The sequence below is a fragment of the Magnolia sinica genome, chromosome 18, assembly GCF_029962835.1.
Source record: "Magnolia sinica isolate HGM2019 chromosome 18, MsV1, whole genome shotgun sequence".
Taxonomy (NCBI): domain Eukaryota; kingdom Viridiplantae; phylum Streptophyta; class Magnoliopsida; order Magnoliales; family Magnoliaceae; genus Magnolia; species Magnolia sinica.
Window position 1 is genome coordinate 49,556,344 of NC_080590.1, and position 27,585 is coordinate 49,583,928.

Sequence of the window (27,585 nt, forward strand, 5' to 3'; positions counted from 1 at the left end):
GGGCAGAGCACCCGTGCCGATCTTTTCGGTAATGACCTTGGGCAGAGCACCCGTACCGTGCCAATCCTTTTGGGGATGACCCTGGGCAGAGCACCCATAAAAATAACATGGTGATCCTTTTAGGGCAGAGCACCCATAAATTGAAATACATTCTTCATCATGTAATAATAAAGAAATAATTTTAATTTAAGCACGTCACGATAATAAAATGAAGTCAATTAATAACTCAAATAAATTATCTTTACAATATGCAACCAAGAAATCAAATAAAATAATATGCAACTAATGACAATGATTAAATAAATTTAATACATAATAACTAATCAAATCAATCGATATGTTAACCTAAAATTTTCAACAGGGAAGATCACCTACCCGTTGTGATGATAAAACACTCTAATATAGATATGAATTTTCGTAAGATTATTCTTTGGATTACAAGTTTGCTACAAATCTGATTCGATGTAACGATCACGAACAAAAATGGATTTGTATGCTAGAATTGGTTTGATCGGATAAAATTTACCGTGATGCTAGTTTACGTAGATCAGATGGTGGTGGTGGTGTAGATGAAGAAGGTGATCATGTCAAAATCTGGATTGATGCATTTTGCGACACTGATAGTTGTGGATGGTTCTTACGGGCCGTACAAAGCTTGTGGGCTCCACAAATTAAAGCTTTGGATTGATTTTGTTGGTTGATTATGAAGTTGGAAGGTGCAGCTTCTAGTTGCATGAAATTGAGAAGTAGGAAGAAGAAGATTTTTAGAGATCTTAATGGTAGGCCTTTCAACGGTTGTGAATCGATGAGCGAGCAGACTGGAATTACTGAAGAGAATCTCCACGATCGTAAGAGAGAAGATTTGTATATGAAGGAGTCTGAGAGAGGAAGGAACGTGAGAGCGTGACTTCGTACACAAGGCAGATTTCTGCTTTCGTTTGTTGTAACCGTGAGGAGTGGGTAGTGAGGTAGGGTCCACCATAATGACTGAGAGAAATCAGGCCATTAATTAGCTTCTACAGGTCCTAGTGCTAAAAAAATTTAGTTCAAATCAAGCTTCAAGTTGGGCCACGTAAAATGTTTTTAGGCAAAAGATTTCGAGGGATAAGGTTAATCGAGGGTCCGGGTTCATTGGACGGTTTAGATTGGGGAGTGGGTCCCATCACGATGATGGCATGCATCGTCAGATGGGTTTACCTGTGCAACCATACTGCGAAGAAGGGAAGGAGAGAGAGTCGTGGAGGAGAGATGGGCTGGTTCGTGGGTGACGTGCATTGGCACATCACTTCGTTTTGTTTTTTTAGAGAATGGGCCCCACATGAATGATGTGACAAATCCACATCGTTCATTAGTCTTGTCGGGTCAAGTTAGGGCAAGGCCCCAAAAATGAGGGCAATCCAATGCTCAAGTGGGCCACATCATAGGGAACAGTGGAACCCACCGTTTAAAAAAAAAAAAAAACAGAGTGTTACATCATCGCAAATACCACGAAAACCAAAAGAATATCATTCATAATCCTATCCTAGGTTACCAACATCATCACACAAAATCATTAAATAAAGGAAACTAGGATCTAATGGATATAGAGACATCCAATTAGCATGGGGTAAAACCTATTTCAAAGTAAAAGACCTAATACAACCTAGAGTAAAATTAGGGCTAGGGAAATTGGGGAAATCTTGGAATTAGGGTTTATGGGATCAAATCGGGTGAAGGGATTAAAGGGTTTATGGGTTAGGATGTGGGGATTAGGGTTTTGGGTAGAAGGGGTGTAAGGATTTTGGGTAAATTAAAGAATGAGAAAAGTTAGGGTTTGGTAATTTGGGAAAGTAAGAAATTTAGGGATTTCTAGGTTTAGGATTAGGGTTTAGGACAATAGAGAAGAAGGTTTTGATTCTAAGACGATGGGAAACCTAAAAGGAACAAGTTGTGGCCGTACGGCCAATCCGCGGGGATCACACGTGTGGCTATATAGTCACACGTGTGGCTAGGTTGGATGAGTTTAGGTCTTTTAGGGTTTGGATTGTTGATGTATATGAGAAAGTTAGGCTTAGGAGAAGAAGATTTGAAATGGGAGAGTTGAAGAACTTTGAAAAAAATACCTTGATGGAGAGTAAAGGGATGATGATGTAGGGATAGATGGAGACCTTGCACCTTCGTTGATGAAGATTAGCCTCACACCAATCTCCCTTCCAAATCACATGGAAATATCTTCAAATTATATGAAGATGGAAGAAGAAGAAGAAAAGGAGCAAATGCTTTTTTGTTTTTTGTTTTTTTTTTTTCTTTTTTTTAAATCCACAAATCCAATGGGAGAGAGTGTCACATGCCTACCCTCTTTTTATAGCTCTAAAAAGTTTCAATAATTACAATAGTCACCCTCCTGTGAATTTTAACGAAAATAGCTTTAGTCTAAATAAAATCAACTAAAAACATTCATAATGGTGTCTAAACATAACATAAACAAAACTAAATCCTATAAGCTAATAAAGTTTAAGAAAAACTAGTGTGGACGATCCACGATTAATGGCTCAATTGCCACTTCCCTCAAATCCAACGGTTTGGATCACTCCATAAAGCAACCCATGTGCATCTTCCCAATGTGGGGTTTTCTAGATGCTTGCACATGCACATAGGGTCTTTAGCACGATCATGGGTACGCGTCCAGCCATAGGGAAATCGGTGCGGCCCGCCTCCTCTAATACGTACGCAAAGGTGTACGTGAAGTGACGTCCTCATCATGGCCCATGTAAGGCGAAACCCATGTGATGTGGGGCCCACGAGGGGGGTTTAGACGATGACCTAACCCATGTGATGTGGGGCCTGGGCTATGAGATAAAGGGATTGATTCGTCATGCTCTATCAATTCAAGCTTTTAGAGCAAGTGGTTAGTTGTCCTGCATCAAAGTGGTATCAAAGTGGGGGGTCTTGTGTTCGAGACTCTTCATCAGAGGTGATTAATGCAAGGGCAAGCGGGTGGCTCGTGTGAGTCAGAACCCATGTGATGTGGGGCCTATGAGTGAGTGGGGTTCGGTCAAGGACCTAACCCATAGGATGTAGGGCCTAGGCTATGAGATAAATGGACTAACCCATGTGATGTGGAGCTTGAGCTATAAGATAAAGGGATTGATTCGCCACGCTTTATCAATTTGAGCATTTAGAACAAGTGGTTAGCTATCCTACATCACTCTTTTTCTTTACCTTTTTTTCCCAACAAGTGAATAGATTCCCTCTTAAATATGTTTACCATTGAGAATGAAAGCTTTTCCTTATGTTTTCTGCTGTCATTTAGTTACATATGACTTTGGATAATTTAGATGAAAATTGAAATGCTTTTTTTTTTTTTTCCCTGTGTCAACAGGTGTGTTTGCTTTTTTGTTTTTCATACTCGTCTTATGCCCTTCTATTGAAATGTCTTTTGGTTCATTTTGTTATTTTCCGGAGGATGGGTTCCATATTTTTTTTGTTATTGTGTATTTGTTTTCCTGGTATCTATCTTTTCTTGGTTATTTGCCATGTTATTATCAGCTTACAAATCCAGGTGATTTTGAGGAATTTGGGGGATTTTAAAGTTTTGATATTGGTTTTCCCTGTTGTGTTTGTGTTCTTGATTCTTTTTTCCGCCATTTCTCATTTCTTCTGTTTGATTTTCTTCTTCCATTTACTTATCTATGAATATCAAGGTCAAGCATTGATTACCTTTTGCATTTCTTTCTCCTTCTCTTTGGTTGCATTTAATTGTCAATGAAGAGGAATCCAAATACTTGGAATGAATATGAGTGTGGAAATTTGGCAATGTTTTCTTATTTCTTCTTCTACACTTTTTAAGTAACTTGAGTGAAACTTCATATTTTGCTCTGGGTGCATTTATATTTCATATTTCTGTTTCCTGGGTTGCTTGTATTTCCTTATTAATGAAGGGAATTTTCTTTATTATTTATCAGGTTTGGGTGGATTTCCCTATTACTTTATTTTATTTTTTTTCAATATATAACTTGTATTGATTTGGGGTGAGATTTGCAGTCTTGATGTGGATTTTTAATTTTGATGGTAGATAACTCAACAAGAATTTACAGAGATGGCTTGGCAAGCGATCGTTTCCTCACCAGAAGTGGCAAAAGAGAGTAAGCATCAGATTGTGGAGACGGAACATCTGATGAAGGCACTGTTGGAGCAGAAGAACGGGCTGGCTCGTCGTATATTTTCCAAGGCAGGAATTGATAATACTCGTCTCCTTGAATCAACGGATAAGTTCATTCAGCGGCAACCAAAGGTATTCTGTTGCGCCTTAAGTACTCTATTTTCTAGTATATGAGATTTTCTTGATTTATAGTGTGGGAAAAATGGTCTTTCATGCGGTGCTCTGTATCTGATAATAAACTGTTCTTGAGTTCTCGACATCCTTGAAAAGATGTTTGCATTCCTTAAGGGCCCGTTTGAAATGCTGCAATTCATGTGAATTGTTATGTATTTAACCTTTTTCAGCATTAGTTACTTACCCTAGAGGTTTATGATGGAAAGGGGGTTGTATGATGGCAACAACCCCTTTTGGGTAGGTCCTGACTCGGAAAACGAGATAGACTCTGTAGATGGCACCATGATGTATGTGTTTTATCCACGCCATCCATTCTTTTTGCCAGATCATTCCATCCATTCTTTTTGCCAGATCATTCTAGGGCATGAGCCCAAAAATGAGGCAGATCCAAAGCTCAAGTGGACCTCACCATAGGAAGAACCTTTCAATGTTATCATTCAATCCCCACTGTTTTCTATGGTGTGGTCCACTTGAGCTTTGAATCTGGCCTCATTTTTGGGCTCACGCCCTAAAATGGTCTGAACTAATGAATGGACGGTATGGATATAACACATACATCATGGTGGGGCCCATGGAGTTTTTGGCTTGGAATCATGTTCTGGGTTACTGAAATTGGTCTGATTTTCGAGGTGGAACTCCTCCCTTTCAAACTCTTGTGAAAGAAAATAATTACCTTTTTTACCACTAAATTCTCATGTATTACGGTATTTCAAACGGGCCCTCACTAGTTTTCTCACTTTCTTTGACCAGGGCCTCTACATTGGTTTTATCTATATATTGGTCTTAAATTTCCATAAATTTCAATACCTACATTCACTGCATGCAAACCTTGCATGCATTGGCACCACGTGTTATTGTGTCATGTTTTACAACATTATTGCCATGCAAAAAGTGGGCCTCACCATGAAGACTGTCAATAATCAGGCTGGTCCACTCATCAAGCAGGCTGCAAGTGTACATTGCAGTGTTTTAAATATCAACGAGATCAGCCGATATATCCCACAATATATCTTGTATCCCACTTGTGCGATACGAAACTCACAAGTAGTGTGATATATCTCACATGTTCGATCGGGTGAGCATTTTCGATCCTTTTTTTTTTTTCCCCTTTTCTATAAATCATGTTAAATCAATGTCAAATAGTTACAAATCCACGGTTTTTCATGTTTTGCTTGAAAAGTCATGGATTGGGAGCTTCAATTTCGAGACTTGGAGGAGATGGGCCAAGTTGTGGAAAATTGAAAAAAATAAAAAAATTCTACTTTCTTGCAAATTGGTTGCAATCCTTGTATCCAAACATAAAATCAAACATGTATATAACCTGATTTAGTGATTCTTCTTTTGCTTTTGAATGTATTGTTTGTGTTTTCACATGTCTTCTTACATTTATAAATTATATTAATAGACTTTGAATATACACATCAATTCAGTTAGACAACGCATATATTAGGGCTCCATACAAAGAAAACCTATTATGTGCACTTATTTTTTGTAATGTTTTGATTTATAAATTTGTTGATGTCTTTTTTAACAATCAGTCAAGTTTTATTGAAAAATTCAACCAAATTTCCCATGTTTCCAACAATAGCGATACATTACGCGATACAACCGATATATCCCATGCGATAACCAATACGTATCCGTATCCCAAGCGTGTAATACGTAACGCGATACCAATATTTTGAACACTACATTGTATGTTGAATCAGAGTGTTGCTGAGTTTGATATAAACGGTTCAATTGTTTTTGTATAAGGTGGTCACCTGACGAATTACCAGCCTAATGTGGGAATTCCACATGCAATGGGTGTACTGTGTACATGTGTCATGTGTAGACAACATTCTAGCCATGTAAAGAGTGGGCCACACCTTGAAGATCATGTGGCACTGATATTAGGCTAGTGCACAGTGAATCAGACTACTGGCAGGTTTGATATAAAATGTCTGATTGTTGTGCCAAGTGATCTTCATGATCAGTCCCACCTTTTGCATGGCTGGATGTTGAATGCGCAAGACATGTTGGCAATTTTTCCTCAGTGCATGTGAATGCAATGTATCGTACGTGAATGACACTCTTTTGTTCCTTTTCTTGTCGATTCAATTCTCACCCATGGGATTTGGTGCCTCTGCTAATTTGCAACTTCAATGAACAGAGCTACAGGTTTCTGTTTTCTCTTCTTACTTCCCTCATCATCATCATCATCATAATCAATTTTCTTCTTCTTCTTCTTCTTTTTATAGAAGCAATGGAGGATTGCAGCCTTGGGATTCTTAAAAATGCAGATCGTAACTTTGGGCACATGTTTGATTAGGTCGACCATCAAATTCATGTGTTTAGTTTGTTTGACGTGCATTTGTTGTCAGAACTATTGTTATTAAGGGTAGTTTGTTGGGGATGCGCACACAAGTCTCCATCTGCAGGTGGAACACGTTTGTCAATACCATCTTCACTGCCCATATGTCATAACCAGTGTTTGATATATCGATATCGCGCAATGTATCACACCCTTGGGATACAGATACGCATCGGTTATCGTATTGGATATATCGTTTGTATTGTGTAATTTATCACACTTTTTTGAGAAGCATGGGGAAACATTGGGAAAATTGTTGAATTTTTCAATGAAACTTCACGGATTATTTAAAAAGACCCTAATACACACTTTTAAATCATAAAATCTCAAAAAAGAAGTGGACATAATAGGTTTCCTTTGTATATGGTACTAAGCTATGCGTTGTTCGATTGAACTAAGACAAATATATTCAGTATCCACCCTGTCCATCCGTTTTTTCATATCATTTTAGGACATTATCCAAAAAATGAAGCAGATCCAATAATCAGGTGGACCATACCATAGGAAACAATGATGATTGACCATTAGTGGGCCACAAAAGTTTGGATCAAGCTGATAATTGTTTTTATTATCTTCATTCAAACTTATGTGAAGTTATCAACAGATTAAGTGCCTAATAAAATATGGGGAAAATCAAGGTGCACCTTAAGAAGTTTTTAATGGTACTGTGTTCAACCACCATTGTTTCCTTGAGTATAGTCCACCTGATAATTGGATCTTCTTAATTCTCGAAATCATGCTGCAAGATGATTTGAAAAAACGGATGGACGAAGTGGATACAAAATACACACGTCAAGTTGGGCCCCGCAGTAGGGGCTGTACGTTCTTGGGTGAGGCTGCGGTCTCACCTAATCCCCTCCCGGCACCACACTGGATCTTATCGTAGTGAGTAAACTTTGTTGGGCCCACCATAAATGTACGTGGTTTATCCACGCCCATCTATCCATTTTTCCCCTCATTTTAGGGGTTGAGCACAAATATGAAATATATCCAAAGCTGAAATGGAGGAATACTGATTTCCTCCGTCGAAACCTTCCTAGGGCCTACAATGAAGGAAAAGAACAAATATCATCCAACCTGTTCTTAAGATCACAAAGATATGGATGAAGGAAAAGAACAAATATCAGCTTGATCTAAAACTTCTTTGGCCCCCAAGGATTTTTCAACGTACACGTTCAATTCACAATGTTTTCTGTGGTGTGGTCGACTTGAGCTTTGGATATGCTTTATTTTTGGGCTAAAACCATAAAATGATCTGGTAAAATAGATGGATAGAGTGGATAAAATACATAAATTAGAGTGGGCCCCATGGAGTTTACTCAGTATGCTATAGGATGCCGATTTCGTGTGAAAAAACCTAGGTGGGACCCACCGTGATGTTTGTGAGAAATCCACGCTGATCATCCATTTTGTGAGTTTATGTTAGGACATGAGACCAAAAATAAGACAGATCCAGTACTCAAGTGGGCCGAAAATGTTAGGATTGAGCGTCAACAGTTGAAATATTCGTGGGGCCACGAAAGTTTTGAATCAGGGAAATATTTGTGTTCTCAGTTCATCCCAGTAGGAATGACGTTATGAACAGTATGGATGGCATTTAAACATCACTATCGACCCCAGGGAGGTTCCAACGGTAGGAATTTCCCTACTCACCTTTTCCTTTAGTGCGGCCCGCTTGAGTCTTGGATCCTGATCAGTTTTGGTCTCAAATCCTAAAATGATCTCACAAAACGGATGGACAGGGTAGATTCCTCACAAACATCATGGTGGGCCCCACCTAGGTTTCTGGCTTTACAGGAAATCCGCGTCCTACCCTATGCTAACATTCCTGGAGACGATTCAAAGTTATATGGGCCCACAATAATGTATTTATTATATCCACACCGTTTAACCATTTGGAGAGATCATTTTAGATCATGAGCCCAAAAATGAGTCATATCAAAAGCTCAAGTGGACCACACTACAAATAGCAATGGGACAGTGATTCTCACTGTTAAAACATTCATAGGGCCCACCATAACTTTTATTTTCCATCCAATTTGTTCATGAGGTCACACAGACCTGGATGAAGAAAAAGAAATATCATATTTATCCAAAACTTTTGACCTCAAAAGGGTTTCAATGGTCCCATTGCTGTTTGCAGTGTGGTCCACTTGATCCTTGGATCCATCTTATTTTTCAGCTCAAGCCTTACGACGAGCTTGCCAAATGGACAAACGGTTTGGATATAACACATACCTTATGATGGGACCCACAAAACTTGATGACGTCAACACACCAGTAAGTTTGGTGGTGTGTGGTACACCAGCCAACCCAAATTTACGTCAAAAGGGCTCGAACACCCTTTTTTTCGACGCAGAGAGGGTTCCGGAAGCCTTTTGGAACCCTAAAATCTCTCCCAAATCCATAAATTTTCGGATCTCGTGATGATTTCTCCGGATTTCGCTTGGATTTCTTCGGATGTCGATAGATTTCTCTCCTGTGACCTGGAAATGTCGACCACGGCCCACCAAATTCAGTAGAAAGCTCCGCTCTTAGGCAGATTGAACAGGTTATAGATTTTTTTTCTATATATGTAATTTTTTTATTATATATTTTTGGTAATTTTTGGATGGGATGTGGATAAAATGTCTTGGTATGTCGCACGGCTACAGTCCTACACAAAAATCTGCCATATCAGGCATTATTGTGTGATATATTGGTGATATCTCACGATATTTTGTGATGTATCGTACAATAAATGGAAGTTTGGCATTCTCTCTCTTTTTTTTTCTTCTTTTTTTTTTCTTTTTTTTTTTTTTCTTTTTTTTTTTTTTTTGTATTTTCAGGGGGTTTTGTATCGCTGACTGCCGATACCGATATTATCAATATTACGAACACTGGTCATAACACCCTTGGTAGTTGTAACTGTTGGTTTGTCGGTCATCATGTAAAGGGGCCATTAATAAAAAAAAATTGCAATGATCAGTGGAGGTTTATGGTCAATAACATCTCTACTGATGCAGTCTTGGTGATTAGAATTGTCATAGTTTGTTGGGGATGCACACACGAGTCTCCATCTGCAAGTGGAGCTCGTTTGTCAATGGCATCTTCACTGGCTCATAAGTCATAACACCCTTCACAGTTGTAACTGTTGGTTTGTGGGCCATCATGTGAAGGGACCCATTAATAAAAAATTGCAATGATCAGTGGAGGTTGCTGGTCAATAGCATCTCTACTGGTGCATGGCAGCAGTCTTGGTGATTAGAATTGTTAATCTGGTGGGTCACCATGCAGATAGACCAATAATAGAAAATGATGATCAAACTATCATAGCTGTTGTGTTAGTTGTAACAAATGAACAATTAAATAGAAGTGATGTAGGAAGACGCCCGGCAGTTCACATTCAAAGGGAACATTACTCTGACCTGATGATCAGGGCCCATGCAGACCATTGATAGAAAATGATGATCAAACTGTCATAGCTGTTTATCTTTCAAAAAAAAAAAAAAAAAACTGTCGTAGCTGTTGCGTTAGTAGTAACAACCAACCAATTAAAAAAGAAGTGGTGTAGGAAAATGACCAATGTTTCACATTCAAAGGGAACATTACTATGACCTAATGATCAGGGCCCATTGGGAGGTATATAATCAGAATATTTGGTTGTCATATTCATCATCTAACCCTTATACCATCTAATTGGGGATGGCTACACTAATTCTGTTTGGCCATTTCACTCTATCAAGGGCTATCTCCTTAGTTAAACCATAGTCATCAAATCTTTTCTTACTACCTCCACCTACATCCTTTTGGGCCTTCCCTTTGCCCTTTAGAGCCTTCAATTAGAACCAACTCACTCCTTAACTGGGACCATGCGGTTCTTGGTCCTGCTTGCATATGGCCAAACCTTCTAAGTCTATTTTTCCTCATCTTATTACGTATTTGTGCGAGTCCTAAGTTTCCTTGAATGTGTTCATTTCCATATCTATCCTTCCTTGACTTGCCATTCATCCTTCTCAGCATTCTTATGTCGGCTACTCCATCCATATGAACGTTGTTCTTTGACTGCCCAACATTCTGTCATGTAAAGCATTGATGGTCCTATAGCTATCCTATAAAATCTCCCTTTCAGTTTGATTGGTATGCTATGATCACTTTTTAAATGGTTACTGCATGATTCTCGGCCAAAGGATATACATGTTATACTTAGGTTTTCAGTTTGTACAAGTGGGGCCCGTGAGTTTGTGATCTTAACTGCTGGTTTGCTGTGATTCTCTGTTCATGGAGCATGCCTCCAAATCTCCCAGAGAAGAAGATCCGATCCACCAATCTTATACCCTTTTTTCAGCTGAATGTGGATAGCTGCTATATTTTTCTTGTCTGCCTATTTGTTTTCAATCAACCAATTAAACGTTTGGATTATTCCATTGAGAATACTCTTTGGAACGGTCCAAATGATCCACCAAGGTCCATTTGAGCAATGTCACCATGACTCTCAAGAATCGCTTTGATTTGGACTGACCGTTCCACTTCAGTTTCTCGTGGCCTCTAAATAATCTTTGATTGGAAAATTCTAGCAATTGTATTTTGATAAAATAGACAGTCTACCTTGATAAGATCTCCTATATTTAAAATTAGGTTATTTACTCCTTTAGAAGAAAATCACTAAGTTGTATTTAAAGTGGTTTTGTCAACTTGTCATTTTTAAGGTGGACAAATTTATCTCCTAAGTAATACTTACTGCGATTCTCAAATTAGTCACAAGAAAATTGACTAAATTTTAAAGTAGGCCTTTTTCAATATGTCCACTCAAGCCCAGCGATTTTCAAGTCATCATCATTTTAGTTTATGATCTGTTCATGTTGTTGCTTGCCTGATCAGTAAAACTCCTACTGCGTTAGATATCTGTATGGTGGAGATGTTGGAGAGAGGTGGCTTCCATCTCCAAGATGCTATCGTGAGCCTCGCGATCTTGTCATTTCATGAGTTGATCCACATATTTACACTCTCTTTCCAAACATTTCTTCCAAAGTGCTCTATTTAAGATCCTTTGTACTCCTAACCCTGTCCAATCATTGCAGGTTCTAGGGGAAACAGCTGGTTCCATGTTAGGCCGAGACTTGGAAGCTCTGATTCAGCGGTCAAGGGATTACAAGAAAGAGTATGGTGATTCGTTTGTGTCAGTTGAACATCTAGTTCTTGGTTTTGCACAAGATCGGCGATTTGGACAGCAACTATTTAAAGATTTCCAAATTTCTCTCAAGACTCTTACATCTGCCATTCAAGCTATAAGAGGACGCCAAACAGTTATTGACCAAGGTAACAATTGCTTCCCTATACCTGATTATCTCGAAACCTAAGCCAGCCTTTCATGTATTTCATTTTTCCTTATAATAGCCAGTGATATGAAGTAATGCATTAATTTTACCTTATTATTTTCTGACTATCCAAATAAAGGAGTTTGAACATAGCTTATATGCAACTTAATAATTAGCTGCTTTAACACATGCATTCAAATTATCTCACCTGTTGATTTTGAAAAAGATATTAGAACCCAAAATCCGTTGATGCCCAACACTTATTGGGCTTTATATCTCCTCCCATGTGTTGACTCGGGGCCAACGAGCTACTGATTTTCATTTTTCTCTCATGGTTGGTGAGAAGTTGTCCTCGAGTTGATATTATCTTTGTTGCTTGAATGGCATTTGTGGATATCAACAACATTGAGATAGGGGAGATTCCACGCTCCTGGTAGCTCAATCTTCTTTTCCTTCCATTTGTTGTATGTATATATTGAAAACTATTCCTTTCAGAGAAGACTAGTGACTAGCTTTCCTTTTTAAATAATGATTTGTCGATGCTCTCAACGGTTTTTACGGTTTGTTTTTTTTTTGTATGTTGCATTGCTAGCCTCTAGCTCTTCTATAACCTGTTTATATATATATATATATATATATATATATTCCAGATATATTGATGTCTTTTGGCCTTTGTCTACCTCGTGTTTTAAGCCAACTAGATCATCTTAATTGTAAAACTTCCATCCTTTAGCTCTCTAACCTAACAAACCTCTTACCTGTTCTTTCCTTTCCTCCATACAATATGTGGAATTAGTGTAACTCATTCCCCTCGTTGATTCCCCTAGCTCTCATAATAAGGGATTTTCTTTGGAAGGGCGCTGAAGAGAGGAACAAATTCCACATGCTTAGGTGGGACTAGGTATCTCGCCTGATTCAGGAGGGTGGTGCAGGCATAAGAAAGCTGGAGGATGCGAACTCCACTCTCCGTGGGAAATGGTGGCGGCAGTTCGGGTTGAAGGAAAACAACCTTTGGAGGGAAGTGATAGCCAGAAAATATGGGGTTGGTAGTGGGGGATAGTGAACGAAGGAATCATCCTTACGTAGAGCATCGACTAATTGAAAGTGGTCGCAAAGCTGGGCCCTTCTTTTAGGGAGGGGATTGGCTTCTACATAGGCAATGTAGAAATGATAAAATTCTGGTGATGCTTTGATGCAGGACATAAAATTCAAATATGATGTGCAAGAATTTAGGCTTAAGATCACATTAATTCAGAAACAACTACACAAATTCCATATCCCACATGAAAGTCAAAACATTCAATTTAAGGGGAATTTATGTGGGTCCAAGCCTACACAAGCTAGGGCTGGAACAATAAAAATTATAAGCCAAACGAATACTCAAAAGGAAATAGAATTCAGCCACACATGCATAGTAATCAGCCCCTAATCCAAGGGATTCCCCAATTTCAATTCGAGGAACCCTAGGATGAAAAAAAAAGAGAAAACAAATTATGGATAATGCAAACTAGGACTAGGGTTATGAAACTAGGTAAGAAAAAAGAAAAGAGAAGGAAATCCTGAACCTGGAACAGATCCCGCGTGCAGGCAGCGGGGCAGGGTACCGGTGCATGTGCGCAGAAGGGGGCCGCACGTAGGGAGGAGGCTCGAATCCCAAAAGGGACTTCTCGGCCTTGGTCAGCCAGGGGGTCCTCCAAACCCTTCAAATTTGATGGCGATCCGACGTACGGTTGAGATGCAGTGTTCCGTCGAAGTTTCAGCCCTTCTGCAGGGCCAGATTCTAGAAACTGGCTGTAGAAAGACAAACAACCACAAAACAAGTAGATTTGAGGCAAAGATGATCGAAGGATGAACGAAATAAGATGGAGGGGCGGATTGAGATAAACGTGGCTTCGCACCAGGATAGTTAGCCCTTCGAAAAGGGAGGACTTCGCACCCACTTGAATTTTTCCATAACTCAAAAGCTTAGAGAGTAGAAAAAAAACTTGCAGGAATTTTTATTAAACTTGAATGAATCAAATGAACTACAAGAGGTGCCTATTTATAAGGAAAACCCTATACCCTAAAACTCGCGCTATGTGTGCAACCTATTACTTGGCGATGAAGTAAACTAAAATAAAAACCAATCAAAGAAATCTAAAAGTGTTCATGATGTTCTAAATAACATAAATAAGCAAAACCTAATATATGAAATCCATCCGACTAGTGGGCCACGATCATGAGATCCCATGATGGGCTTTTCTTGACTATCGGGACCACTCTTTTGAATTAAAACTTCATCTTCTAAATAGGAGGCCATCCTTGGATGTCGTCATCGAGCCAGATTGACAGTGGGGCTCTCCTTTGTACATACGTGTGTAAGGGGGTGGTGTGCGTGCGCGTGGGCGACGTGTGGGCATGCGTGCACATGATGTCCTCATCAATTCTCCCCTGCTGCGAAGATTTCACCACTGGCGAAATAAAACTCCTGAACCGCTCTATGATGTCAGGATCAAGTCTCTGAAGTTCCTCCTTAGTGAGCCATGTGTTGTTTGAAGCTGGGCGGGACTTCCATTTAACCAGGTACTTTTGACACCCGTCGTCCGACGTTGAAACTATCTCATGGTCCAGGATATCCTCTATTTCCTCTCTAGGTGTGTGAAGGCTAGGTATAGGAGGTAGAGGCTGGGAAGAAAGGTCGGGAAGAAGCCATGGATTAAGTGGTAAATCTGGAGAATCAGGGTGGGTGGGTGAAGGGCTGGACAAAGTATCAGTGGGTCCCTGAAAAGCAACTAGATTCTCTACATTGAACGTGAAACTAATTTCCATGGAAGGTGGAAGATCTACCTCATACGCATTGAGACCGTTTCGTTTTATAATTTTGAAGGGTCCAGCGCTACACGCGTGTAACTTACTAATGGCCCCTGGAGAATACCGCTTGGGCCTGATGCAGATCATCACAGTCCCTGATATTGAGTTCTTTGAAACGTTTATGCTGGTTTGCAAAGAATTTGTAATGTTAATTACTAGTTATGATCTTTTGCCTGATTTCCTGATGCAATTAATGGATGTGATGCGCAAAAGATTCTACAGACTCCGACGGCCTATGGGATAATGACATAGGGACTAGATCAATAGGCTTCCTAGGCTTATAACCAGTAACGACTTCAAAAGGACTTGGACCCATGGACCTATTGACTGAACTATTGAATGCAAACTCGGTTATGGGTAGTACGGTGTCCCATGTCCTGGTATGCTCCCCCACTAAACATCGAAGTAAACTCCCTAGGCTCCTATTAACCACCTCAGTCTGGCCATCGGTCTGAGGGTGGTAGGCAGAAGAAAATTGGAGCCTAGTATTCATCATGTGTCATAGTGTCTTCCAAAAGTAACTTATAAATTGCACGTCACGGTCAGATACTATGGTTTTTGGTAACCCATGCAGTTTGACGACCTCACTAAAGAACAACTTGGCAACATGAGATGTATCGGAGGTCTTAGAACAAGGAATGAGGTGAGCCATTTTAGAGAAACGGTCCATGACAACAAATATGGAATTATGCTTCCAAATAGTCATGGGAAGTCCAAGCATGAAGTCCATACTAATGTCCTGCCAATGGATGAATGGGACGGACAAAGGTGTGTATAATCCTGTATTTTGTTTCCTTTGCCAGTTGACAAGTACGACATTGCCCTATAATTTTGGCCACGTCTTGCTTGAGGCTTGGCCAATGAAATCTATTCTCCACTAACGCAATGGTCTTGTCTCGACCGAAATGACCCGTGACCCCTCCCGAATGTAACTCTCAAACAAGAAAATCGCGGAGGGACATGCGTGGTATGCACAAGCGGTCACTCCTAAACAAATATCTGTACAAAATCAAATACTCACTATTAGCTCCTGACGGAGTCTCTAACAACAACGTGTACACAACTCTGAAATCTGGACACTCAGAATATTCTTCTTTGATGCGCTCAAGGCCCGTAACTTCAACGCTCATGGAGTTGAGTAATGCGACTCGACGACTCAACGCGTCGGCAGGCTTATTCTCTACACCGGCTCGTGCTTATGCATAAAAGTGTACTCTTGAAGGAATTGAACCCACTTGGCATGCCTGAGGCCTAATGTCTTCTGAGAGTTCAAGTATCTCAAGGCCTCGTGATCTGAGAACAAGACATTCTTGCGGTAATAGGTAATGACGCCAATGGCGTAGTGATTGCACTACCGCATAGAACTCCTTGTCATAGGTGGAATATCTTTGTTTCGCCTCATTCAGTTTCTCACTAAAAAAGGTGATAGGGTGTCCTTCCTGACTAAGTACTCCTATGCTGACACCTGATGCGTCACATGCGACTTCAGAAGCTTTTGAAAAATCTGGAAGTTGCGTGATTGGAACTTCGGTTATCTTGACCTTTATCTCCTTGAAGGCCTTTGAGGCTACCTTTGTCCATTGAAACTCTCCTCTTTTTTCTTTTTCTTTTTTTTTTATGCAATCCGTGATGAGAGCCATAATGGAACCGAAGCCTCGAATGAACTGCCTATAGAAGGTGGCTAAACCGTGAAAGCTGCGCACCTCATGAATATTGCGGGGTTCAGGCCAATTGACGATGGCTTTGACCTTCTCCGGATCCGCCGATACGCCCTCAGCTGACACAATAAAACCTAAGAAGATCACACTACTAGACCAAAACGCACACTTCTTTAGGTTGGTGTATAACATTTCGGCCCCAAGGATCCCACAAACCCGCCTCAAGTGGTTGAGGTGTTGCTTCTTGGTCATGCTATAAATCAAGATATCATCAAAATATACGACCTGGAACTTCCCCATGAAGGGCCTCAACACTTGGGTCATCACATGCATGAGAGTGCTCGGGGCGTTAGTTAACCCAAAGGGCATAATTAGCCATTCGTATAGCCCATCCTTTGTCTTGAAGGCCGTCTTCCACTCATCACCTGACCTACTGATTTGGTTTTTACACTCTTGAGGTCAATTTTTGAGAAGATGCTAGCATTGACCATAATATTCCAACATGTAGCAAGGACTGCGATATAGAAACCATGTACTTATAGATGATTTTGTTAATGGGCCTACTATCATCAACACATCCTCCATGTACCATCCTTCTTAGGTGTAAGAATGTGCTGCACAACTACGACTCATGCTCTATCGAATGTAATCATTAGAATGTTTAATCTGCCTCTTCAACTTGGAGTACTCCTTTGGGTTTTTTAATATTTTCAAGTTTGCATAATTTTGGCCCCTTGATTAAATCAATGGCATCTATTATTATCCCTCATGTTTTGAAGCTCATTAGTACCATTTGATGTATTAATCATAGTAGAACATTTTAATGTGCATTTTACAGATTTGGGGTGCCATTTTATATTTTTTTAATATTTTTCTATTTACGCATTTATTTAGGCCCTTTTTTAGAAAATTCGAAAATCCATTTTTAAATTATTCTTTTGCTGTTTTAATGATGTCATATGATGTGTTAATCATAGTAGAACATGTTAATGTGCATTTTACAGATTTGGGGTTCCATTTTATATATTTTTTATATTTTTTTCTATTTACGCATTTATTTTGGCCCTTTTTTTGAAAATTCGAAAAATCATTTTTTAAGGATTCTTTTGCTGTTTTAATGATGCCATATGATGTGTTAATCATAGTAGAACATGTTAATATGCATTTTACAGATTTGGGGTTCCATTTTATTTTTATATTTTTTTCTATTTACGCATTTATTTTGGCCCTTTTTTGAAAATTCGAAAAATCATTTTTAATGATTCTTTTGCTGTTTTAATGATGCCATATGATGTGTTAATCATAGTAGAACATGTTAATATGCATTTTACAGATTTGGGGTGCCATTTTATATATTTTTATATTTTTTTCTATTTACGCATTTATTTCGGCCCTTTTTTTGAAAATTCGAAAAATCATTTTTTAATGATTCTTTTGCTGTTTTAATGATGCCATATGATGTGTTAATCATAGTAGAACATGTTAATGTGCATTTTACATATTTGGGGTGCCATTTTATATATTTTTTCTATTTACGCATGAATTTTGGCCCTCAAAAATAATTGCAAACACCTAAATGTAAGATATTTTCATATTACATTCATTCTAATATATCTATCATTGATAGTAGATAGTTAGAAAATTAAATATATGAATTTTGTAGTCAAATTCAGGTTATCTGGTTCAAATTCATCAGACAGTCCGATACAACTTCTTACCAAAGAGTGGACCGTTACATCACCATAAACATGTTCCAATTTATAAATGAATGCATATTTGGAATGCTTAGAATATTCCGGATTTAATCCATATTTTTTTATATTTTTTTAGCAAAAAAAAAATTTATGCACCGTTACGGGCCGTTACGCCCCCGTATCCGTATCTGTTTCGGAGGATCCCACAAACCCGCCTCAAGTGGTTGAGGTGTTGCTTCTTGGTCATGCTATAAATCAAGATATCATCAAAATATACGACCTGGAACTTCCCCATGAAGGGCCTCAACACTTGGGTCATCACATGCATGAGAGTGCTCGGGGCGTTAGTTAACCCAAAGGGCATAATTAGCCATTCGTATAGCCCATCCTTTGTCTTGAAGGCCGTCTTCCACTCATCACCAGGGCGTATACGGATTTGGTGATAACCACTCTTGAGGTCAATTTTTGAGAAGATGGTAGCATTGACCATCATATCCAATATGTCATCAAGACGCGGTATGGGAAACCGGTACTTGACTGTGATTTTGTTGATGACCCTACTATCTACACACATCCTCCATGTACCATCCTTCTTAGGTGTAAGAAGGGCAGGCACAACACACGGACTCATGCTCTCTCGAATGAAACCCTTCTCTAGTTCTTTAATCTACCTCTTCAACTCAGCGTACTCCTTTGGGTTCATTCTGTAATGCAGGAAGTTTGGTAGTCGCCCCAGTGATTAAATCAATGGCATGCTATATATCCCTCATAGGGGGAAGCTCATTCGGTAGATAATCAGCAAAGACATCACGAAACTCATGTACTAACTAAATGACCTCACTAGGTAACTCTACGCTAGTTTCTGGTACACTCTCCCTAGCCACAAGGGCGTATACCATTGAGTTTGCCTTCGTTTCTCGCTCAAAGTCTTTGGCATTCAAAATATGGAGTGGTTTGAACTTGGACTTCGACTCCCTCACTTCTTTTGGGCCGCTCACACCACTCTGTGTGGTGGACTCCTTTCCAGTCGTATTCTTGTGTGGTAGAGGATTTAGCTTGACCTTCTTGCCCTCAAACCAGAACGTACACACATTTGAACGACCAAATATGGTGACATCCTTGTCATAGAGCCAAGACCTACCCAGAATGATATGACCCACATCCATAGGGACAACATCACACCAAATTGTCTTTATATGATCCAAACTGAATAAGGACAAGACAGCAGTGCGAGACTGGAATAGATGGCTCATAAACCCAGGAGACTCTGTAGGGCTGAGGATGAGCTTGCAGCTTCAAGCCCAAACGACTCACAGTGCTAGTCGATGCCACGTTGGCAGAACTACCACTATCCACGATCATCTTACAGCTATTTTCCCCACATTTTGCATAGAAGATCGTGTTGCAGCGCCAGTCATCAATGTTCTTAGCTTGAGCCAAAGCGCAACGCATAATTGCTAGGGTCGCAGACTCTTGCGTTCCCTCTTCCTCATCACTAGGGGTTTCGACTGGCTCATATTCCTCCTCACCATCATTCTCTGGGGGCACTACTTGCCCATCAATAAGGAGTACTTTGGTGCCCTCTCTCGTGTCGCACTGGTGAGCAAAATGACCAAACCCCTGACACTTAAAATACATAGTGGCCCCACTTCCACGTGAACTAAATTCGACAATCTCTTTACCCTTATCATCCTTGGGCCTGGATTGAGCATTATTGGAAGGTTTGTTTTGGAATCCCGTGTTAAGTCTAGTCCCAGAGGGGTTGGCCTTAGCACCGGACTTACGAAAGTCAAACCGCCTTCCCACAGATGCTTTAAGGTATTGCTCCATGTCTAACACTACTTGGTATAACTGTTCAATAGTGTCTATGCCTTTGGTGAGCAATTCTCTCCTGATGTCAGGACGGAGGCCCATTTTAAAACGAGCAAGGATAAGTACTGGGTCCTCATCAACCTTACAACGGGTTGAGTACTCTTTGAATTTCTCGATATAGTCCGCCACGCTGATGGAACCCTGTCGAAGAGATTGTCATTCCTCAATCAACCGTAGGCGATAAGAGAGAGGGAGGTATTTCTTTTTAAGTGTTTCTTTCATTTCTCCTCAATGGACTATTGGGAGTTCCCTCACTCTTTCTTTCTTTCGCTCAACTGTCACCCAAAACCTCTTTGCTTGGCCCACAAGCTTCATCTTGGCAAATCGGACTCGTTAAATATCTGACATGTCATACCACTCAAAATAGTGGTCCATATCCGCCAACCAATCTAAAAAGGCTTTAAGGTCTAAGTGGCCATCAAATATAGGGGTATCCACTCTAACTCCCTTGAGGAGTTGTACATCTGGGTCATATTGATCATGATGTCCTTCTCGGGGTGGGTGCACAGGTGCGCGCCCATGACTAACTCCTTGGCTGCTTCCATTCCTTGGCCTAACCTCCTGACCGACTGCCTGAGATTGAGCATCTTCCCCATTGGTGGGGTTTGCCTCGAAGGAGACCTCTATTTGGTCAAAGCGTTTATCTCTGTGTTGTTCCAAGTGCTTACTCAAGGAATCAACCTGCTGGGTTAACTTAGTCACTGCTTCTTGCAGTTGCTCCATGTTTAGTGTGGGGTGTAAACTGAAATCACAACCCGTACGTGCGGGCATACACTGACTCGCTAAACCTAAGGACCTTCTACGGCGACTATATGCATCTAAAAGAACTACATGACATTATGAGACTATATAAAGGAGACTACACACCGTTACTAAAATTCAGCAACATATATCAGGGACTACGGTCTTCTAGCAACTATATGTGATGAACTGGATGCATGAAGGACTCAAACAAACTAAACCCTAAATATGTGATGTATTCTCCTATAAGAACCCTAAGCTCTAATACCAAATTTTATGCAGGACATGAAATTCAAATATGATGTGCAAAAATTCAGGCTTAAGATCACATTAGTTCAAAAACAACTACACAAATTCCATATCTCACATGAAAGTCCAAACATTCAATTTAAGGGGGAATCTCTGCGGGTCTAGGCCTACACAGGCTAGGGCTGGAACAATAAAAATTATAAGCCAAATGATACTCAAAGGGAAATAGAATTCAGCCACACATGCATAGTAATCAGCCCCTAATCCAAGGGATTCCCTAATTTCAATTCAAGGAACCTTAGGATGAAAAAAAGAGGAAACAAATTATGGATAATGCAAACTAAGACTGGAGTTATGAAACTAGGTAAGAAAAAGGAAAAGAGAAGGAATTCCTGAACTTGGAACAGATCCCGCGTGCGGGCAACGGGGCAGGGTACTGGCGCATGTGCGCAGAAGGGGGCCGCATGTAGGGAGGATGCCCGAATCCCAAAAGGGACTTCTTGGCCTTTGTTGACCAGGGGGTTCTCCAAACCCTTCAAATTTGATGGCGATCCGACGTACGGTTGAGGCGGGGTACTCCGTCAAAGTTTCAGCCCTCCTGCAGAGCCAGATTTTGGAAACTGTTTGTAGAAAAACAAACAACTAGAAAAACAAACAACTACAAAACAAGTAGATTTGAGGCGAAGATGATCGAAGGATGGACGAAATAAGATGGAGGGGCGGATTGGGTTAAAGGTGGCTTCGCACCATGGTAGTTAGCCCTTCGAAAAGGGAGGGCTTCGCACCCACTTGAATTTAGGCCTTCGAAAAGGGAGGGCTTCACATCCACTTGAATTTAGGCCTTAAAAAAGGGAAGGCTTCGTACCCACTTGAATTTTTCCACAACTCAGAAACTCAGAGAGTAGAAAAAAACTTGTAGGAATTTTTATTAAACTTGAATGAATCAAAAGAACTACAAGGAGTGCCTATTTATGGGGAAAACCCTATACCTCAAAACTCGTGCCATGTGCGCAACCTATTACTTAGCGATGAAGTAAATTAAAATAAAAATCAATCAAAGAAATCTAAAGCGTTCATGATATTCTAAATAACATAAGCAAAACCTAAAATATGAAATCAATCCGACTAGTGGGCCACGATCATGAGATCCCATGATCGGCTTTTCTTGACTATCGGGCCCACTCTTTTGAATCAAAACTTCATCTTCTAACTAGGAGGCCCTCCCCGGACATCATCATCGAGCCAACTTGACGGTGGGGCCCTCCTTTGTACGTTTGTGCGTAGGGGGGTGGTGTGCGTGCGCGTGTGGGCGGCGTGCAGGCGCGCATGCACACGATGTCCTCATCATGCTTGGTCCAACGAGCAAAAGCGCAAGGATGCTTTCCCTACCCTAGCTAGGATAACCCAGGAGGCGGATATCTGCATAGCGTGGTTTTTCTCATTATGCATAGGTAGAGTGGTTTGGTCTCTTCCTCCTCGTAGAAATCTGACTGATGAGATGTTGAGAGAGTACCTACATCTGCTAGATTGCCTTCAAAATTCCTATCCTTCGGTGGGAGAAAAGGATCACTTGGTTTGGAGGAAAGAGAGTTTACTATGTTTCTCAGTCAAGCCATTCTTAAATCTGATTTGAGGAAGACACAAGGGAATTAGGGTGAAGCTCAGCTTTCATTTATAAGTGCGGGGCACCTCTGAGGGTGGCGGCATTTGCTTGGTTAGTGGGAATAAATGAAGTCTAGCCATAGATAATCTTCAAAAGAGGAAAATGATGCTTCCAAATGTGTGCTTGATGCGCATGAGGAGCGTAGAGTCATTGGATCATCTTTTTGTTTCGTGTCCTTTCGAGTGTAGGACAGGTTCTTTGCCATCTTCAAAATCCCGCGGTTGATGCAGAATTCTTCCGACCTCCTTCAATATAAGCATGGACCCTAAGTTCTTTCCAATTTGCCACACAATGTTGAAATTTAAGTTACTACTTAAAACCCAAAAGCTCTCCCATTTGGATAAGATCTCTAGCCTAAGCTTTGTTTATTCCTGTTCGTTGTCTTGGAACCCACAGTTGTGGTATATTTGTTTCATTTGGATTACTATAAGTTTAGACATAAAAACCGCTTCATCATCATATCTTCTTAAGCTTTTAAATGGTAGATTGGTGAAAGTTTTACAATTGGTTCTTAGTACGACATGAATTTCCTCTTCTACTCGGGCACTTGGAACCAATGTTCGAAATATTGATACTATCGGCTAATATATCGGCCGATATTATCGTTATTGCCCCCCAGCAAAACGAAACCCACGCGATAACCCCCGAAAGATTTTTAAAAAAAAACCCAAAATCCAGATATCGCACAATATATCGTCGATATCGCACGATTTCCTCCATTATTTTCGGATATCGACAGACGCACTCACAGACGCTCACGGGTTGATTGCAGGGGACTCACGAGTCCCAATGTAGCCAACAACCTGTAACGACCATAAAAAGCCGATGTGGGGTTGTGGAGAATAAAAAAAATGAATTTAAAAAAAAAAGAAGAGAAATCAGAGAGTACCTGTAGGCTGTAGTGAAGATTGGTGATCGGAGGTGGGCCATTCGACAAGTACGATTTTCCTCTTTCTTCAATGATTTTTCTCGCTATTTTCTTGAATTTCCCTCTTTCTTCACTGATTAGAGTGTCTGTGGGGATTTCTCAGAGATTCCGGCAAGAAATCAGGCCGGATTGAGGAACCCTTCCTTTCGGAATGAGAATCTTCGCCGCGAACATCGCTCCAGAACCCTTGCGTTCGTGAAGGAGAGGGAGAGGGGCGCGGATGGGGTGAAAATGGGATCGGATTGCGTGGTGGGTTACCCAGTATGCTCTTATCGTACTCAGTAAACTCAGTTGGAATGTATGTGGTCTAGCCACGCTGTCCATCTGTTTTCCCATCTAATTTAAGGGGTTGTTCCCAAAATTTAGGAATATTAAAAGATCATACCACAGGAAACAGTGGTGATACTGATTTTCACCGTTGAAACCTTTCTCGGCCCTGCAGTGATGTTTATTGGTCATCCAAACCGTTAATAAGATCGTACAGACGTGAATGAAGGGAAAATACGAATATAAGCTTGATCCAATCATCCAAGACTTCTATGGCCCTCAAGAAATTTTCAACGGTAGATGTTCAATTCAACTGTTTTCTACGGTGTGGCCCATTTGAACATTGTATATGTTTTATTTTTGGGCTAAACACTGAAATTATCTGGTAAAATGGATGGACGGATCGGATAAAATACATAAATCATGATGGACCTCACAAAGCTTAATTAGTATGGTAAGCGTAGTGAGTGAGTTAGTACGCAGAGGTCATTTACTTAAGTGACGTCACCAAGTTTTGTGGGTCCGACGATAATGTATGGGTCATATCCACACCGTCCATTCATTTGGAAATATTATTATAGGGCATGACACAAACATTTAGGCAAATATCATCTTGATAAAAAACTCTTGTGGCCCTCAATAAGTTTGTAATGGTGGGCGTCACTCTCTCCACTGTTGTCTGTGGTGGGGTCCACTCGAGCTTTGGATCTGACCCATTTTTTGGCTCATGCCATAAAATGATCTCTTCAAATGTATGGACGGTGTAGATACAAAAAATACATCATGGTGGGACCCACATTACTTGGTGACGTTGCTTGTGCCTCATCAATGAGGGGCCGATCATACAGACGTGGTGACATCGCTTGTGATTGGATTGCGTACTAAGTTACTCATTATGCTCTTATCGTACTGAGTAAACTCTGTTGGGCCCACCGTGATTGCACGTGGTTTATCCACGCCGTCCATCTGTTTTTACTAATCATTTAGGTGTTGAGCCCAAATTGAAGCATATCCACAACTCAAGTGGGCCATACCACAGGAAACAGTGGAACTATTAATTCCCACCATTGAAACCTTTCTAAGGCCTACAGTGATGTTTATTTGTCATCCAACCTGTTAATAAGATCAATCGGACATGGGTTAATGGAAAACACAAATATCATCTTGATCTAAAACTTCTGTAGCCCCCAAGAACCTTTCAACAGTATAAATTCAATTCACACTATTTCCGTTGGTGTGTTCCACTTGAGATTTTGATAGACTTCATTTTTGGGCTAAAGCCCTAAAATTATTTGTTAAAATGGATGGATGGAGTGGATATGCATGAATGAGGGTTAGCCCCACAGAGTTTACTTAGTGCGCTTAGGTTATGCAATCAGCTTCCGCGCGGAGGAAACGGATTGGCTACTCCCCCTGCCACCAGCCAATGGTTGGTGGTTGGTGCTCTGTGGGCCCCACCATGATGTATGTGTTTCATCATTGCTGTCTGTCTATTTTTATAGATCATTTTATGTTATGAGAGAAAAAATGAGGTATATCGAAATATAAAGTGTACCACATTACAGGAAACAATGTTGAATGAACGTTGACCATTAATAACGTTTTGGGAGCCATAAAAGCTTTGGATCAAGCTGATATTTATTTTTTCCCTTCATCTAGGTCTTTATGACCCAATCAACAGATTGGATGTCAAATAAACAGTACAGTGGGCCTTAGGAGGATTTTAACGGTGGATATCCAATCATTATTGTTTTCCTGTGGTGTGGTCCACTTGAGATTTATATCCCTATAATTTTTTGTGTCAATCCCTAAAATGATCCGTAAAAATGGATGAACGGAATGGATGAAACAAATAAATTATGGTGGGGCCCACAGAGCACTGACCACCAGCCACGGGGCTGGTGTCAGGGGGAGTAGACAATCCGTCTCCTCGCGCGGATTTGTAGTACGCAGATTAGATACTGATAGGTTGCGTAGCCAGATTGGCTACTGAAGTGACGTCACCAAGTTCTGTGGGGCCCACCATGATGTATGTGTTGTATCTACACCGTCCATCCATTTGGCTAGATCATTTTAAGGCATGAGACAAAGAATGAGTCAAATCCAAATCTGGAGTGGACCCCTCCAACAGAAAACAGTGGGGAGAGGGACGCCAACCGTTGAAACCTTCTTAAGGTCCACTATGATGTTTATCTGAGATCCAACCTGTTTATAAATTAAGACAGACATGAAAGAAGGGAAAAAAACAAATTTCAGCTTGATTGAAAACTTTTCTGGCCCTTAGAAATTTTTAATGGTGGGCGTCACTCTCTCCACTGTTTTCTGTGGTGGAGTCCACTGGAGCTTTGGATATGACTCATTCTTTTTCTCATGGCCTAAAATGATATCTACAAATGGATGGACGATGTGGATACAACACGTACGTCATGGTGGGCCCTACAGAACTTGGTGACGTCACTTCAGGGTCCACCATGTCATTTATTTTCCATCTGACCTGTTGATATGTTCATATACACCTGTATGAAGTGAAAATATGTTGAGAATAAAACAGTCACAGCTAGGGCTGTACGCGAATTGAGTTAGCTCGTTTATCTCGCTCGACTCCACTTGAAAAAACTTGATTCGAAATTGGGTTCCAGTCGGCTCAAGCTGATTTTTTGAGCTTAAAAAATTTCTGAACATAGTTATAGAGCTTGCCTGAGCTCAACTCAACTTGGATTGAATCCAACTCGAATCGAACTCAGATTGAAGTAGTTAGTCAACTTGGTTACTTTGATATTGATGTTACTCTCCAAGTGTTTGATAAAATAACTCAAGGAAGGGTAGCGGGTGGCAAAGAAGGTATTAATATAAAAGAAATATCATTCTTTTCTTGATATTTATGTTGCTTAGAAGATATTTCATTTAAATACTTGTAAAACCGTTATTATATATAGTGAGATTTTGAAGGCACAGTTGATGTATTTATGAAAATGTTGTATAGGTGAACTTGGCTCAATCTTGGCTTGAACTGACCCGAGATACATTTGAATTGAGCTGAGCTGACCAGTCAGACTCGAGGATTGACCCAAGCCGAGTAGGAGATGAATCAGCAAATGGCCGAGCTTTGACTCGGTTCGACTCGTGTACACCTCTAGTCACAGCTCTATAGGGTAAAACATGCTGTAAATGTAAAATCCATCATTCATCTGGTGATCCATACATACAAAATATAGGCCTGTCCGTGTGCTTGCACAGACGGTGTCCTCGTCACCCTGTGAAAGGAATTTGAGTATATTCTCTCTCATCCACACAAATAAACATAATAGATTAGGGTATAAGAGGCTTTAGAAGCTAGTGTATTGTCACTACAATATGAAGTTACGAGAAAGGCTGCTCCACACGAAAGGAAGAAGAAAAGCGCGAGAAGACCCACTGGACCTGATGATGTCGGACAACATGCATATGTTGAGGATGTGGAGGATGACCCAGTTTACCAGTGGGTAGGGCTGTACACGAACCCGGCTAGCCCGGTTAACTCGCTCGACTCGGCCCGACCCGGAACTGAGTTCGGGTCGGGACGGGCCATTTTCTTCAGCTCGAAATTGAGTTCGGGCCGAGTTCGGATAGGTCCCAATTCGGCCCGACTCGACCTGGCCCGACTCGGTCGAGTGGTGTGTGTGTATATATATATATATATATATATTCAAAACCCTACC

The 27,585-nt window shown here is 40.5% G+C and overlaps 1 protein-coding gene across 1 annotated transcript in view; it reads left to right on the forward strand.

Annotated features, from left to right (window-relative positions):
- LOC131233090 (chaperone protein ClpB3, chloroplastic-like) overlaps positions 1-27,585 on the forward strand; it is a 70,999-nt gene that overhangs the window by 11,851 nt on the left and 31,563 nt on the right. The window contains exons 2-3 of the mRNA XM_058229695.1: positions 4,055-4,273; positions 11,729-11,966. Of these exons, the coding sequence (XP_058085678.1) occupies positions 4,055-4,273; positions 11,729-11,966 (457 nt within the window). The remainder of the gene's footprint in view (positions 1-4,054; positions 4,274-11,728; positions 11,967-27,585) is intronic.